General features: G+C 49.3%; 6 protein-coding genes and 1 non-coding gene across 7 annotated transcripts; 5 read left to right on the forward strand and 2 right to left on the reverse strand.

Moving 5' to 3' along the window:
- Positions 1-642: 642 nt before the first annotated feature.
- Positions 643-3,058, forward strand: BO79DRAFT_276309 (Zn(II)2Cys6 transcription factor). The gene is made up of 3 exons (XM_025687739.1): positions 643-1,017; positions 1,090-1,243; positions 1,313-3,058. Exons 1-3 carry the CDS (start codon positions 758-760, stop codon positions 3,041-3,043), a joined length of 2,145 nt encoding a protein of 714 aa, XP_025534836.1. The 5' UTR covers positions 643-757; the 3' UTR covers positions 3,044-3,058.
- A 527-nt stretch (positions 3,059-3,585) lies between these two features.
- Positions 3,586-5,318, forward strand: BO79DRAFT_276314 (MFS transporter; the record flags this gene model as incomplete). Its single annotated transcript, XM_025687740.1, has 5 exons — positions 3,586-3,948; positions 4,027-4,431; positions 4,500-4,617; positions 4,673-4,927; positions 4,981-5,318. 5 exons carry the CDS (start codon positions 3,586-3,588, stop codon positions 5,316-5,318), a joined length of 1,479 nt encoding a protein of 492 aa, XP_025534837.1.
- A 1,196-nt stretch (positions 5,319-6,514) lies between these two features.
- BO79DRAFT_159491 (putative 2,3-diketo-5-methylthio-1-phosphopentane phosphatase) lies at positions 6,515-7,664 on the forward strand (the record flags this gene model as incomplete). Its single annotated transcript, XM_025678954.1, has 4 exons — positions 6,515-6,560; positions 6,675-7,000; positions 7,067-7,495; positions 7,557-7,664. 4 exons carry the CDS (start codon positions 6,515-6,517, stop codon positions 7,662-7,664), a joined length of 909 nt encoding a protein of 302 aa, XP_025534838.1.
- A 778-nt stretch (positions 7,665-8,442) lies between these two features.
- On the forward strand, positions 8,443-10,276 carry BO79DRAFT_181854 (uncharacterized protein). The gene is made up of 4 exons (XM_025680180.1): positions 8,443-9,133; positions 9,194-9,557; positions 9,614-10,063; positions 10,114-10,276. The coding sequence occupies exons 1-4, from the start codon at positions 8,505-8,507 to the stop codon at positions 10,189-10,191; spliced, it is 1,521 nt and encodes a 506-aa protein (XP_025534839.1). The 5' UTR covers positions 8,443-8,504; the 3' UTR covers positions 10,192-10,276.
- Positions 10,277-10,898: 622 nt separating this feature from the next.
- Positions 10,899-10,988, reverse strand: BO79DRAFT_t249. Its single transcript has one exon. It is a non-coding gene; the product is annotated as a tRNA-Asp (tRNA).
- A 564-nt stretch (positions 10,989-11,552) lies between these two features.
- Positions 11,553-12,612, forward strand: BO79DRAFT_276323 (uncharacterized protein). The gene is made up of 2 exons (XM_025687741.1): positions 11,553-11,998; positions 12,060-12,612. Exons 1-2 carry the CDS (start codon positions 11,565-11,567, stop codon positions 12,565-12,567), a joined length of 942 nt encoding a protein of 313 aa, XP_025534840.1. The 5' UTR covers positions 11,553-11,564; the 3' UTR covers positions 12,568-12,612.
- Positions 12,613-13,181: 569 nt separating this feature from the next.
- BO79DRAFT_159408 (uncharacterized protein) lies at positions 13,182-14,313 on the reverse strand (the record flags this gene model as incomplete). The annotated part of the gene is made up of 2 exons (XM_025678950.1): positions 13,182-13,464; positions 13,700-14,313. Coding segments are annotated over 2 exons (897 nt in total), but the record flags the coding sequence as incomplete, so codon positions are not given.
- Positions 14,314-15,391: the final 1,078 nt, after the last annotated feature.

The raw sequence follows: 15,391 nt of genomic DNA on the forward strand, positions 1-15,391 counted from the left end.
TCACAATTGACTGGGCCCAGGAGGGAACGTTTGCTTGATCGGTATGTATTATGGCAAGACTCGCCATAGCATTTTTGCTTGCTTCGCATTTCTTTAAGCCGCGTTTGCCTGACCCTGATCCTTGATCAGAATACGCATCGTCAGCAGCCAGCTGAACGAGGCAATGCTGGGCACATTCAACCATTTGGAGAACCCCTATCCTACTTAAGATACTTGTCTGCCGTCCAATGTCTCGAAAGAGGGTGAATAGCAGCCTCTACTGATCGGATCCATCCAACATGAGATGTCTGACCAATGAAGTGGAAGATATACATGTATCTGCCTTTGAGAAGCACGCCAAATCCTAACCTGTTATAGATGACTGCCCACCTAAAGCGCTACATCCTAATAGCCCCGTTTGTGCCATTATGAGTGTCATTGGCCACAGCTTTTGTGTTGCGGAATATCAATCATCAGACAAAAGCAAAGGCATTTGTATGAAGAAGCAATCTTTGGTCCGAAATTATGGACGAGTGATGTATGTCAGCATCGACCGGCTGGTCGGGGTCGCATAAGCTTATGCGGCTTGGCGGCCCCACGTGCAGTAAGTAGTACTTCACTTCAGTCGGAACATTGAACTGCAGTCCATCAATTCATATTTTTTTTCCTTGTCATTAAAGAGTGCAAGTAGAATTCGGATAAGTTGGAGCCCGGCGTATAGTTGCGTCTTTTCTTTTGCACGACATTTCGAGCGCAGAGCCCAGAAAGTCTAACCACGATGAGCGCCATATCCCCAATGCCACAAAGTCCGACTGGTGCTTCCTCTCCACTTCAGACTTACGCCCGCACTTGCTCTTCCTGTCGACAGCGAAAAGTGAAATGTGACCGACAACGGCCTTGTATCAACTGCAGTCGCTCGGGCGTAGAATGCACCTACCCCCCTGGACGCGGCAGAGCTCCTAAGCGGCCCCGCAATGCTGTGAACGCGCAGTTGTCACACCGATTAACCAGACTCGAGTCTATTATAAGGAGTTTTGAGTACCATCAGAATCAGGGAAGCTCAACTCCTGATTCTGCAGCTCCAGTCACGATATCGTCCCAAGCAGACAGCAGAGTGTCAGAAACTTCCCGTATCCCATTTGTCCCCCGCACGAGCAATTCAGACTCCGGAGATCCAATCGAGCAGCATCTAGGCCGCCTATTGATAGATGAAACACGGAGCTATTATGTCAGTAATGTCCTCTGGGCGAATCTGGGTGATGAGGTATGTCAGGGTCCCGACCAAGACCCTCACTACATCCGTTCGCTTTCGAGCTAACGAGTAATGGTACAGATTGCAGAACTGCGGGATCTATTACATGAGCCCTTGGAAGAAGAGGATTCTGCCTTTTCGGAGGAGTGCGTTCCAGAGCGACCCTTGCCCACGGGCTCCAATGCTGCAATATTGGGATTTCGGGCTCTGGCTCATTCGCTTCATTCCTATCATCCACCCTTGACTGAGTCGGTAACCCTTTTCGGGGTGTTTCAGGAGAACGTTTCTCCGATGGTGCGTGTTTTCCACATGCCCACGTTAGTTCGCAACTATTGGGATGCGGTTGCGTCTCTCGAATCGCTCAATAAGGATACCGAAGCACTTTTATTCGCCATATATTACTCTGCAGTAATAAGCATGGAGCCCGAGCAGTGCCTTAGAACTATTGGCGTCCCCAAGACACATGCTTCAGAAGCCTATATGTTCGCCATAGAACAGGCATTGGCCCGTGCTGACTTGCTAAATACGCAAAGCGTCACGCTATTGCAAGCCGCCGTGCTTTTCCTTTTCGCGCTACGCAACGAAGACGATTCCCGGACCGTATGGTCGCTCACAGCACTCATCTTTCACATCGCACAAGCTATGGGTCTCCACCGTGATGGCGTCGTGTTTGGGCTCAAGCCTATGGAGACAGAGCTACGCCGGCGGCTGTGGTGGCACATTTGTCTCCTAGATGCTCGCTCATCAGAGTACCATGGCTGCGAGCCAATTGTGCGGGACTCGGCCTTTGACACGAAGCTACCGCTCAATGTTGGAGATGCTGACCTGACTGCCGACATGAGCGAGCTACCCATTGAGAGGGCCGGTGTAACCGGCATGTATTTCTGTCTTATCAGGTGTGAGGTTATGCAGACAATGTGGAAGCTTAGCTGTGTGGTTCCAGGCTTGGGAGGCCCGAGAAATGGGACTGGCAGACCGTCTTTGGAAGAACGTGAAGCGTTAGTGCAGAACCTACACGATCGCCTTGAAGAGCGATATTTACAGCACTGTGATACCTCACAGCCTTTTGGCTTGGCTTCAACATTCGTAGCCCGTCTAATGGTTGCTCGTGCGTGGCTAGTTGCACGATACCCTTTAGATGAGAAGGAACATGGTGACAATCTATCGGGCCCTGTGCGCGATCAACTCTTCTTGTCATCTATTGAGGTTCTGAAGCTATCTAGCTTGGTTCTCACAAACAAAAAAATTGCCCACTGGAGTTGGCACTCAAAGACGCACATTCAGTGGCATGCCGTTGCCTTTGTGCTCTCTGAGATCTGCACTCGGCCCCCTTCGGCAGACTGTGACCGCGCATGGGAGTACGTCAATACCGTTTATAACAATTGGAAGATGAAGGAAAGCGGGAGAAAGGGTACCCTATGGCGGCCTATCAGACGACTGATGGCCAAGGCACAGTACATACGAGAGATGCAGGAGCTTGACCCTGCTGGCAGAGGGAGACAGCGAGCACCGACCAATCGAGATGATATGCAAGGGGTCCTAGGCTCCGAATTGAGCTGGGATACGAACACGACATATGTGTCTACACCTGTCGACCCAACCTGCAATGTAGTAGGGAACCTTCCTAGTGATTTCTTGACGGGGAATTTGGATCCCTTTGAAGAGCTTTTCCCGGGCGTTCCACACGTCGAAGGCTCCGCTCATGAACCGTGCGACAATTTCGGGCCAATGTTCCCTCTTCTTGATGACTCCCATATTCCTGAGTGGCTGGTTCCGGAGTGGGCGAGAAACTCACCAGGCAATCAGACATAAGGTGAAGCAGGGGACACAATTTCCCTTTCTTCGGCATACTGCAGGTCTCACATCATAAGACCATCACGTACACGATCCCTAGAGGCTCTTCCAGCGACAATTGTACCACGATTTTAGCCTTGTTAATCCCTTACCATTTTTGTAGGTACGAGCGTGCAAAAGGTTTGGCAGGAAGAAGTAAGGATAAAAGCAATTCGATATTAGTTTGGAGGAGGGTGCACAGAGCGGGCTTTCAATATCTTCATTCTGGTCGTCATAAGTGCGACCGAGCGGAGGAGCCCAGTCAGCCATGAAATCTAAGCCCGATGTCATTGGGATCATACGGACTATGACTGAGGCAGACGGGGTTCGGATAAGCCTATGCGACCCCGGACCAAACTGCATGAGCCTTCCGTTCCGGCCATCGGTTGCGCATAAGACCAGTCTGTCCGGGGACCCCCTCTGCATGAACGCTTGTTAAAAGGAGGGATTCCCCCAGCTGAGGCGTGGTAGCGCTATTTGCTTGTTATCGTTTCATCCCAAACTGGGGGCTAACTTCAACCATGGCTCTCGACCACCAAGAGCGTACCAAAAGCGAAGCGGTTTTGGCTCATCCCCTACTCTACGAAGCAACAACCCCTGATGTTCTGGTCGACTTCAATGGCCAAGATGATCCCTACCGTTCCATCAATTGGCCTTTTCGGAAGAAGGCCATCACGACGATCCTATATGGAATGACTACATGCTGGATCACCTTTGCGTCGGCGATCTATTCGGCGGGGATGCTGCCGATTGCGCACGAGTTTGGCGTTTCGAAAGAAGTATCCACATTGGGAATCAGCTTGCTGGTCTTTGGCCTCGGGCTAGGACCATTACTGTGGGCACCTCTGAGCGAGGTTTATGGTCGTAAAATGGTCACAATCTTGGTATGTGCCCTGTTATGCGACCGTTATTCTAGACGTCAAGTCACCAAGTTCAGTCATTCGAGCTGACTTGTGATACAGCCTTATTTCATAGCAGGAATTTTCTCTTTCGGAACGGCAACGGCAAAGGATATCCAGACATTAATGATCACCCGATTTTTCTCTGGATTCTTCGGCAGCTCTAGCGTAGCGATAACTGGCGGTGCAATGGCGGATATCTGGAGGCCAGAACATCGCGGTGTGGCCATCGTCGTTTACTCGGTCACTCTCGTTGGCGGACCTTGCCTTGGCCCCATCATTGGCGGGGCCTTCGTGTCTAATAGTAGCCTAGGTTGGCGCTGGACGGAATACCTGACGGGGATATTGATGGTAGTGCAATCTGTGCTGGACTTCTTGGTTCTTGATGAGAGCTATGCACCCGCATTGTTGGTCCGAAAAGCACGCCGGCTGCGGCTGGAGGGCAAGAACTGGGCTCTGCACGCGAAGGTGAGCAAGCGCAGATGCTGAGAGAGTTGTTGCTTCTCCGAGTTGATTTCATTCTAACTAAACAATAGCACGAAGAATGGGACGTATCTATTTCCGAAATGTCGCAGAAATATTTGATCCGTCCTTTCCAGATACTGAACACCCCAATTGGGCTGTTCATGTCGATCTATGGGTCTTTCGTTTACGGTTGGTAGTAATTTTTGGCAAGGGTTTTGGATGCGGTGACTTACGATCTCGACAGCAATTTTATATGTAAACCTCGAAAGCTTTCCCATTGAATTCCAGGAGAAGCGCGGCTGGAACCATGTTACCGGAGGCCTTCCCTTTGTCGCCCTCCTCGTGGGAATCTTCGCCGCGGCTCTAGCCAACGTCTATAACAACCGATACTACTTTAGAAAGCTTCGCGAGAATAATGGCAAACCCGTGCCCGAAGCACGATTGCCTCCGATGATGGTTGGAGGGGTTGCCTTCACGGGGGGCTTATTTCTTTTCGCCTGTCAGTCCCTAACTCCCCGATATGATTTGTTGTGCCACATTGACTAGATGTAGGGACCTCATCGCCTCACATCAACTATTGGCCATCACTCATTGGCATAGCATTAACGGGCTTCGGGTTTACCACCATCTTTCAGAGTTCAATCAATTATTTGGTTGACACATTCTTGCGCGTCAGCGCGAGCGCAGTTGCGGCCACCACTCTTCTTCGATCCATCCTAGCAGGTGTATTCCCTCTATTTGTGCAGCCGATGTTCCAGGGCATCGGAGTGAGTTGGGGCATCACGGTATTTGGGTGCGTTGCGGCGGTCTTGATCCCCGTTCCATTTCTCTTCTTTGCATTTGGCAAGAGAATTCGTGCAAAGAGTCGATGGAGCAATCATGGTGCATGATCCTGGATTCGCACTCATCGACCCATGTGTTGTCTGGGGTCTCGGGTGGCTTTTGAAGACCCTCCGTTTAACTTGTTTTGCTTCTTTCCGGTACCTGCTAGACTCTACCTATGCGAGATGCTGTTGATAGTCATTGGGATACATAGAATGTGATGATGGCCGTCTCATATCCTAAGAGTGTGGACGTGACCAACCTATAATGTATGCATGCAAGTATGATGAGATAGTTAAGCCACAGATACCATAATGATAACTTTTTTGAGATTTTTATTGTAGGATCGTGGAAAGTCCTATGTAGGCACTGATATTATCTAAGGATGGCACGGCCTCTGGTTGGGCGTAAAGTGACCTGGTGGAGAAGGAATGTTGTCATAACCCAGCGCTAACCGAGCGGCTTCATCCGGATTTGCGGAACCACTCCTCGGCAAGATAGTTGTGGCGGGTGGCTCTTCGGAACCGAGCATGCCATGTGTACACATGAGTATCTTGAAGAAAACCGAGTGCAGGCTTGATGCGAAGACCTTAATAGTTAAAGCATATGCAAAGTATTCAATGCTCAATCAGTCCAGTATGTGTGGCTGGTGGATGTGGGAGCAAGTTGGCCCGCGATACCTTCCGTAACCGGATGAAAGGGTAGTAGATCAAATCAATTGGTTATGTCACCAAAGGGACGATGACGTTTATGGAAGAATCAGAGCGAAACCCCCAAAGCCAATCCAATCCCTAACTTTACTTACTTCGTTTAGTGTACCCTCGGCTTGCCGATCGGATCCAATATTAGCCACAGTTCCTCTCTCAATCAATCACCGTCCATGAACACCCCCCTTCATGCTGCACCATTATTCGGTCCCCTGTCGGTCCCACCAGATGGAACAACAACAACTTACCCCCCGGGGAATTCTGGATCCACTGGGGCTAGACTACCGTTAGTCAGTCAATTCAGTCGGCAGTGGTCGCATCATTGCCGGTTTCTTCACAGCCAAGGTACGTCATTGGAAAGGTCCGGTTTCTCGTCGCCACAAGGTCTTCCTCTTTTCTTCTTTTTTTTATCCTCCCCGAAGCCATTTCACCAGGGGCATATCCTCATATCTTCAGTCTGGGCTGTCGCCATCTATACATCATCATTATTAGCATTATTTTTACTTCTGTTTCACCGGTCTCTCAACCCGTCCAGTAAAGGAACACCTGCCTTAGATATGTCGTCCAACGGTACCACAACGAGGAAGATTGTCTGCTTCTCAGGTATGTAAAAGAACAGTAACCCCTGTACATTTGCTTGTAATGCTTGCTTTCTTGTGCCGTGGATCAGTATATCTCCACTTGGACCATGCCGCTAATCCGCGACCTATCGGACAGACTTCGATGGAACGATATTCATGCAAGACACAGGCCATGTCCTCTTCGATAACCTAGGATGTGGCGCCAAGCGCCGCCAGAAGCTCGACGAGCAAATCAAATCCGGCGAGCGCTCGTTCCGCGAAGTCTCCGAGGAAATGTGGGGTTCGCTACGGATCCCCTTTGAGGACGGCTTCGATGTGATGCAGGAGGAACTGGATATTGATCCTGGGTTCCAGGAATTTCACAAGTTCTGTATCGAAAAGGGGATTGAGTTCAATGTTATCAGTGCTGGATTGAAGCCTGTCTTGCAGAAAGTGCTGGACACTTTCCTGGGAGAGCAAGAGGTATGGTGATTTGATTTCAGAGTGGGAGTTTGGGTCTGGTTGGGTAGTGTTAACTGTTTGCCACAGGCTTCGCGCATTCAGATTGTTGCCAATGATGCAGAAATCAAGTCCGACGGGTCTGAGTGGAAGCCGATCTGGAGGCATGAAACAGAGCTTGGCCACGACAAGGCGCTGTCCATCAAAGAGGGTCGTGCGCAAGCAGCAGAAGATGCTTTGGAAGGAGAGATCCCTCTCATTATCTTCATTGGTGACGGCGTGTCCGACCTCCCGGCTGCTCGCGAAGCAGATGTTCTATTTGCACGCAAGGGCCTGCGGTTGGAGGAATACTGCATTGAGAACAAGATCCCCTACATTGGTTTCGACTCATTTTCCGACGTCAAGCGGGAAGTAGAAGCGATCATGAAAGAGGATCAGGAGAAGACCAAGGGTGTGGGCAAGCCCGCCCGATTCAACCCCCGGGCTAATATGTGGCGGCGGATTTCTAGCAGGCAGGCTGTAAGTTTATTTTCGGGTGTTGCAGATGCATAATTCATCGAAGCTGACAATATCACAACAGGTTCCGAAGTTTGTCGCTGCGACGCCATCCAACGAAGAGAAGATGTTCCTCTGGCCAGAGAGCTTCTCCGAATACCGACCAAAGAATGCGGATGATATCCGAGTGTAAGAGCCGATCTCAGTTAATGTGTGGATGATTCATTTTCAGGCGTTTGGTGGAGTGAACTGGGTACATAGATCCTAGATGTGTCCACCTGAATGTTATAATCATTTTCGTCTGGTTTCGCGTTATTTTGGATAAGATTGAGAACTGGGACGGCGTTAGGTTGGATGACACACCATGTGAGCTTGCATTTGAGTGCTTGGTGACAATTAGTGGAATGAGATAGTGATTATTACATGATATTGAAATCCCGAAAAGGAAACTGATGCGAAACTCTCATCGGCAAGCCATGTGGCATCCAGGGCTAAGCAATTGCCAAGAGCCGACAAGCTCTGGAGTATATCCCCTGAGAATATTCGTTACTGGATTCCAACCTTGGCACTTATATTGCTGCCTTGTTAACAGAGTCGAAATGAAGCTGCTTGCCGATACGAGTAGTCCTTGTGGCACAGCCCTCACGTGGATAATATTTTGCGCCAATAATCAGGCTTATATTCTCTTAGCACAGTCGCACACCCTGATTGATATATTTTACCCAATCGACATGATCTTTTCAGCGTAATACCCTGATCTTGCAACAAATGTAATGGCTGATGCCTAGTGTGGCTGCAGCACAGCCTCGTAATCTGACCCTCCCGTCGCGCTGACTGCCTAATCGGGGCAAGTGTTGTCAAATAAGGCCGAAACCTCCAGCTTAGGTGTGTAGTAGTAGAGAATACTATAAGAGTACTTTGTCCGGATGGGCGCTGTCTCACCCAATATTCCACTTATTTTCCACGTCTCACGCCCTACAACCTCGTGGCATTGTTCCTAGACACCATCAGCGACAACGCTTTCCCAAAAGTTATGGATCTCAGAGCCAGCCTCGTCAAGGGTATCGCATCCGGCATCGGTCTAGCCTCAGAGAGCATATCAGCCTATAAGGCAAGTAGAGAAGAGAAAAAGGCGAATGCATCAGACACAGATAATACTGTCAGAGAAGCGATTACGGAGGATGCCGACGAAGTCGAGCAACTCATCAACGAACAACATGAAGAGGAATGGGTTCTTGACGAGGCGCAAGATGAATTAGCTGGGGATGAGCGGCGTGCCGACTCAGAACCTGCCGGTGGTGATATCGAGGGCTTAGCAGTCTCGTTTCTTCAGAATTATCCCGCTCCACCTCCGTACGCTCCCACGTCGGATTCTCCCAGACTGTCTTGTCCTGTGGTGCTGCCTCAGCAAAGGCCGAAGTCTCGCAAGCGAGGTTTCATTCGAGCCTATGCTCCTGTTCTGGAGGATTTTGGTATCGACAAGTCTATATTTCTTGACTTTCTGGAGACGTCGAACCGAGCGTGTCAGGCGACTCCATGGTTGCAAGCTATTAATTTGGCTTCTATTGGGACTATGTTCATTCCTGAGCCTATTTCGATAGCTGTTTCGATTTTGATACAGTTGGCGACTGATGTGGCTATGGCTGTTGATGGTAGGAGAAGGTAAGGCTTGTGTGATATGGTGTGGTGTTATTTTGTGTGATTCTGATGCATAGTATATAGGACGAACAAATTCTTTGACAAGATCAATGATGAGTTCTTCCGCCCTCGTGGCCTTTTCTGTTTGGTTATGACATGGAAGCCCGGGTCTGATTCGCCTTACGCTACCTTCGATATGAACTCCACGATATCCGCGGCCATCGAGCATGGTGGAGCAGGGTTGATGAACAAGGTTCGGCATAGACTCAAGTCATCGGATGCTAAGACGCACGGCGTTTTGCCCTTCTCGGAGTGTGCCCCTCTTATCTTTCCCGACCTGGATGAGTTAGCAGAACATCGAGGAGACAATCAGTCGAAACTGAAGGGTACGAAGCGAAGAAAGGAGTTCGTCTCGGATTACTGGGACCGGAGGTCACAGGCCAAATTTGTATGTTATTGGGTCCATATTGATCGTATGTACTGGAACTGACCTGGGGATTTTAGATGATGAAGAACCCCGATAGTGCTTTGAGCCAGGGTCATAAGCCAACGTTCACATCACGTTATGCCGACCCTAGCCATCCTGCCAGCAGCGGCTCCTTGGTCGGCCTACTTACGGGTGGACATATGACTGGTGAGAGATTAGTGCAACTTCGAAGTGGCGGAATTGGAACCGATAGAAGAAGAGGTCTCGGCAGGCAGTCAATTGAATCGCCACCTTTGTCCCTTGGAGGGCTGGCGGCTGGTATTCGTGCAGCCAGGTTCGGACGATTACCGATGGAAGATCCACAAGGGCAGGATGAGATGCACCGCGAAGAGAGTTATCAGCATTCACCTGCTCATACTTCGTATGGTGGCCAAAGCGTTCCTGGTCGTGGACGGGGAGTCAGAGACATTCGCCAGACAGGACCTCTAGGAAGTCCCATTGGAGGAATCAAGAAGCTGCTGAAAGAGGTACTTATGATACATTTTCCGATGGCTTACAGATGCTAACATGATGGCAGAACATTATTTATCTCATGATTGTCAATATGCCTTCGGAGGAAGATATGGAGGCAGCTCGGCGGATTCTCCAGTCGTGATCACTGTTTTGATTTTGCATCGATCAGTCGCTTTATTCTTTAGCGGGGCTTGGTAATTTTGCGGCTTTATTGATATTTTTTGGTGCATCTAGCGATGCCAATATAATAGCAAAGACGTGCAGAGTAGTGATTCAGACCGGTTAGGGTAATGAGTACCTGCATCGTTTCTGTTGTCATTAGGCAGTTATGGGATGCGACTAAAATGGTTCCTTGGAAGCCCGGCTCTTAGTTGTCACACAAAATGGCAGAGAACTAGCAGCGATTGATGATCAATGCATGACAGGTAAGTGATGCGCTTCTGATCAGCGAAGCATAGCGTCCCACACTTCGTCACCCACACCTACAGAATAGCTCATCCAGTGGCACAATTGATCAAGCTCCATAAGCTTGCTATTGCGTCAGAGAGTAATTACCAAAATGCAGGTCTATGTCAGCCATTTAATAAAAAGCCGTCTGCGTAAGTAGAATGCATGGGACGCGGCTCATGATAAAAGAACACGAATTGAGCTGAAGATGTGCCAGCTGGCCGAGACTTCTTTATAGTATTGATACTGGATGAGCTAGAGGAAGTGCACCGTGTATTTTCATTCACAATGGAACGGAAAAACTGGATTGAAAAATAAATTGCCTGTGTTGCGTTCATATCGGGCCAACAAAAAGTATGGTGTATGTAGTAGTAGTAGGTGCAGAGAAATGCAAAAAGAAATCTCCCCGACTGGGAGTCGAACCCAGGTCTCCCGCGCTTGTTCCCGAAAGGGAGTGACAAGCGGAAATCATGACCGTTAGACCATCGAGGACTTCTTATTTGCTGGAGATTTATTTTGCTTTATGTTCTTGACAGATATCTAAATGACTCGGACTACCACGCTCAACGAGGCAGCATACCATCACCCATCTACAATGTACGTTGTCGCTTGCGTCCATATAAGATGAATATAATCTAGAGTGTATCTCATCCCGTATTCATGATCTAGTTGTTTCTTTAGTCACCTGAGTATCTCGTGCATGAATAGTACTATCAGAACCTGCTGGTATGGTTGCCGGATATATATAGTGGCAACCCTAGCCGCGCAGCGATTGTCACGATGCAGTGGATCATTCAAGATACTGTTATCGTCATCACACTAGAAAGACACCAATCCACAGCATGAGCCATCTGTCATTTATAAAATTTAGTCAAGTTGAGATCAGAATTGGTGAGGTTTGTCAATGAATACACTGTCACATGATTATGGCCTTGCTTTCTGTTCCCTTTTCTCTAACCGCGCCTCCCCCTCTCCCTCTCCCAAACACTCTACTGCCATCCGCGGAACTAATCGGCTACCTACTTTCCTTGGTCTGGCTCAGGCCTTTTTTCCTGACTATCATCCACGATGGCGGAGAGTAAAGCTCGGAAGATACTGAGGTTGCTGTACCTTGAAGTGGTCAGAGGAGAGCACAGTACACCCTTCGTCTCTGATTCGCCTGGCTCAGAAGGGGACGTCATGCCGCTGTTTCTGCAAGAACATAACATATGTGTATCTTCTTGGGATCCTGAGTCAAGCTCTGAATATCCGTCATCTGTACCCTTTGTCCCGCGTTCTCGGTCGTTTCTACAAGCCCACCCCACTACCTCTGATCTTCCCTTCCCCAAGTACATCCCACTGGCCGACAGAGACGAGGCTCGGAAAAAAGGGTGGTTGGTGACCGACGAAGAGAACTGTTCCTATGAGGCTGCTCTTTTTTTTACCCAATATGCCACTGCCAATCGAGTCTTCCACCGTCCGTACTCATCACTGATGGATTTCTGCGAAGTACGCAAAATGACGTGAGTACCGTATATTCCAGCTGGATTACTGATTCAGTCATTAAAGCTTGCTAATCTTCAGGCCACCGAATCCTTTCATGAGTTACGCTACACAAATTGGACCGTGTCCATCTACAGGACGCTGCTGGGGCATCCGTCTTTTCCTTGAGCCTCAGATTCGCGATACTCCACCACTTCCCCATATTGCTGCAGTGGCTTACCAGCCAATAAATGCCAGAGATGGTTCGATTTTGGGTGGTGAGCTCGCTACCATCCTCAATATCATGCGTAGTCGCGTCAAGGAGTTTAAAGTGGAAAGTGAAGAGATGATAGAAGGTCTTTCTGATATGAATGAGCAAGAGCTTGAAGATCTTTCCCAGAAGAGTCCAGCCTTCCCAGATGAACAGAAGTTTCCATTTCTACTTGTTTCATTTGTGGGGCCACAGCATGCACGACTGCTTTGTGCCTCCATGTATACACACGTTCTGATCATTCACGTGTCGAAGCTTTATAGCTTCGAGAGAGAGCAGGATGCTCCGCTCGATCTATTTATGTCTTGGCTGTTTGCGCGTCCTGTGGCGGGAGCCTGACGGAAACCCTTCTCAGGGCATTACGAATTTCTATCTACTAATTACCGACTAATTTAATGCATTGTGCTACGTTGCTTTGGTCATTGCGCAGTAGTAGCTGGTCATATACAATAGAAAGATTGGGGCGGCGTCGTCCGGCTGATTTTGGGTCAGTACTCATTCAGGAGCACTTGTGCGGATTGGCGAGCATATTACATGCGGTGGCAGTAATAAACCTTCTATCGGAATCTTCTTCTTCGACTTTGAAACTTATCCACACCGCACAACACAAGCTCGTAGGGGAAGTCACGAACAGACAACACGTAGACTTGAAAAAAGGATAATCCGATACCCTATCACATCGAGAAGACCCAACCTACCTATGGTGTACCGAATGAAATGTTTTTGGGTCTTTTGCTCTTCCATGGTCCCATACTATTTTCACTAGAGGTTGGATTGAAAGGCACTGAGTAGGATACAGCAAAAGAGTAATGATACTTTTACATCCTAGCTACAATTACTCTGTCTTCCTCCCTTCATTTAGAATGGCTGGTTATTTGTGGGAGAGTAAAAGAAATAAAGTAACAAAGAAGTGAGATCTTATCCGCAGTAATTTTCCCTTTGTTCTAAAATGACTAAGTTAAATCCATAAAAGTGCGATAATGATCAGGGTATAGTTCCTCATGTCGTTTGGCCGGCATGTGTCCCAGGGGCCAAAACGGCGCATGTTCGCGAACCCAGCTCTGGAGAGATAGCCCGGCCCCCTCCCCCCTCGCCCCCTGCATGTACCTCAACCACCCATCATCATAACTAGAGACACTGATATAGAGCTCGGTACCGTGCTTGGACAAGAGTACTCGTGAATCAGCAGCCCCCGCTGCCGCGGGAAAGCTCTTTATCCAGGCGATTATTCTGCCACTGCTCCCTGCACGGACCGTGCGGGCGCATCTAACATCTAACAAGGGATCAAAGATAGATAGAAATCAAAAGAAGAGGTCTTTTCATTGTGTTGTGTATCTTATGTGTTACTAAGACTACATAAAGCGTGAAGAAAACGGATGATAATATCATTCTGCATAGAAGGAATAAGGAAGGTGCGGCGCGCCCGCTGCAAACACCCCCTTTCGGCAAGGCGACGTCCCGACACCGCTACGCTTGCGGGAGATACTGGTTTGGCTGGTTAGCCGCGTTGGCAGCCTGGGCGTCTTGGGCTTGAGGTTTGAGTAGAACGACATCTTCCAGCTGTCCATCTATGTAGGCCACAAGTCTTCTTTCGCGCTGCGGTGTGCTGAAGTCCGCTACAAGCTTCTTGGGTGCGAGGATCCATAGGCGTTGAGCAGGCTGCGGGCCCAAGTCTGAGATGGCATTCAAGAAAGATAGAAAGGCAGTATTGACTGTCGACTCAGTTGCACCGCGATTGATATCGTTAATAGTGAGGTTACGAATAACTTCTTGCTGTTGCATGGCCATAACCCTAAACAGGCGGTCTGTGCCACCCCAAACCCACCCAGTCGTCTGCGCCTGCCTGTTGGAGAAACATGCGATGTATTCATTGAATGAAAGTGAAATCAGCCACTGGTTGGCCTGCGCCATATAATGCGAAATCCCGAGGTTCTGGACATTCAGCTGGTTTGGCGGTACAATGGGGGGAAGGAGGGTCCGGAACAGGAGATATTGCCGGTAGCTAACTTGCGATGCCGAATATAACTTCACGTTCACCCGGAGTGTCTGCTTTGCGACTTTTTCTCTTCTAGCTCGGCGTTCCCAGTCAATTTACTGTTCAGGAAGGACGAGGGCCGTCATTATGACAGTATGAGAGGGTATACCCAAGAATGAGTCTCATGATCATGATGACGAGTTGTGGGATGTAGATGACTGGGGATGCGAGGCTCAGTGAATACTCGCAGTGGTACAGCCCTTCTTGTGTTGTGGGAAAAATTCAATTCTGTTTGTTTGATTCACTTGCAAGCTCTTCGCTTCTCGTGTTTCCTTTTACTTTTCTGCCTCTTCTTTCTCCTTTCCTCTTCTTCTTCTCACCACAGCCTGCTTCCATCTCAAACGGCTCTGCCAACAGGATTAGTTCAGGTTTTATCTTTTCACACGTCGACAATCTCGTTTTAACATCCTCTCCTCCTTTTGTTTCCTCTCCCTCTCCCCACCCCCCTCTCCCCCCTATCTGTCAACCTCCCCAGCACTTCGGTTCCTTCGCTTCGTCGGAACCGTCGTGATGGTGGTGCCCGAGTCTGGCGACGTCTTGAGTCCGCCGGCCCTCTGACCGTGGCAGCCGAGACGAACAATATTCCTTGGCTAACAACCGGAACGGAGAGGCCGAAAAGCTGACCACCATAAAGACGTTCTCGCCCTCGCCGGCACAGGCCTGGCGAGCCCGCCAGGAGGAGGAACGACGGCAGCAAGCGAGAAGTCGAAAGGCTCCTCGAGGATGTTGAAAGTTGCCCGCGGAAACTCGGCCCTTGTCGATTCGACAAGGGCTTAGTGGATGCGATGCCTGGTCGACTCGATCAGGCTCCGGCGATGGATGTCACCTTGCTGAAACATTGATTTTACCCTTGGCCTGTGTCGAACCCGATCAGGCCGAGAAGTGGTGTCTGGTCGATCTCGATCAGGTTACCAATGGGTGCTGGTGCCTAGGTCGACCTCGATCAGGCTCAGCTTTCAGATATACTGCTAAAAAGTCCCTAGCAGCAAATGAGACCTGTGTCGAATTCGATTCTGTCTGAAGTGAGCGGGTTTCTGGTCGATTCCGATCAGATATCCTGCTGAGATATTTCCCTATTGGGGTTCGCGAATTCAATCCTTGGCCTGAGTCGGGCCCGACCAGGTTTCA

Source organism: Aspergillus costaricaensis (genome assembly GCF_003184835.1).
Source record: "Aspergillus costaricaensis CBS 115574 unplaced genomic scaffold BO79scaffold_46, whole genome shotgun sequence".
In the NCBI taxonomy this organism is placed as follows: Eukaryota; Fungi; Ascomycota; class Eurotiomycetes; order Eurotiales; family Aspergillaceae; genus Aspergillus; species Aspergillus costaricensis.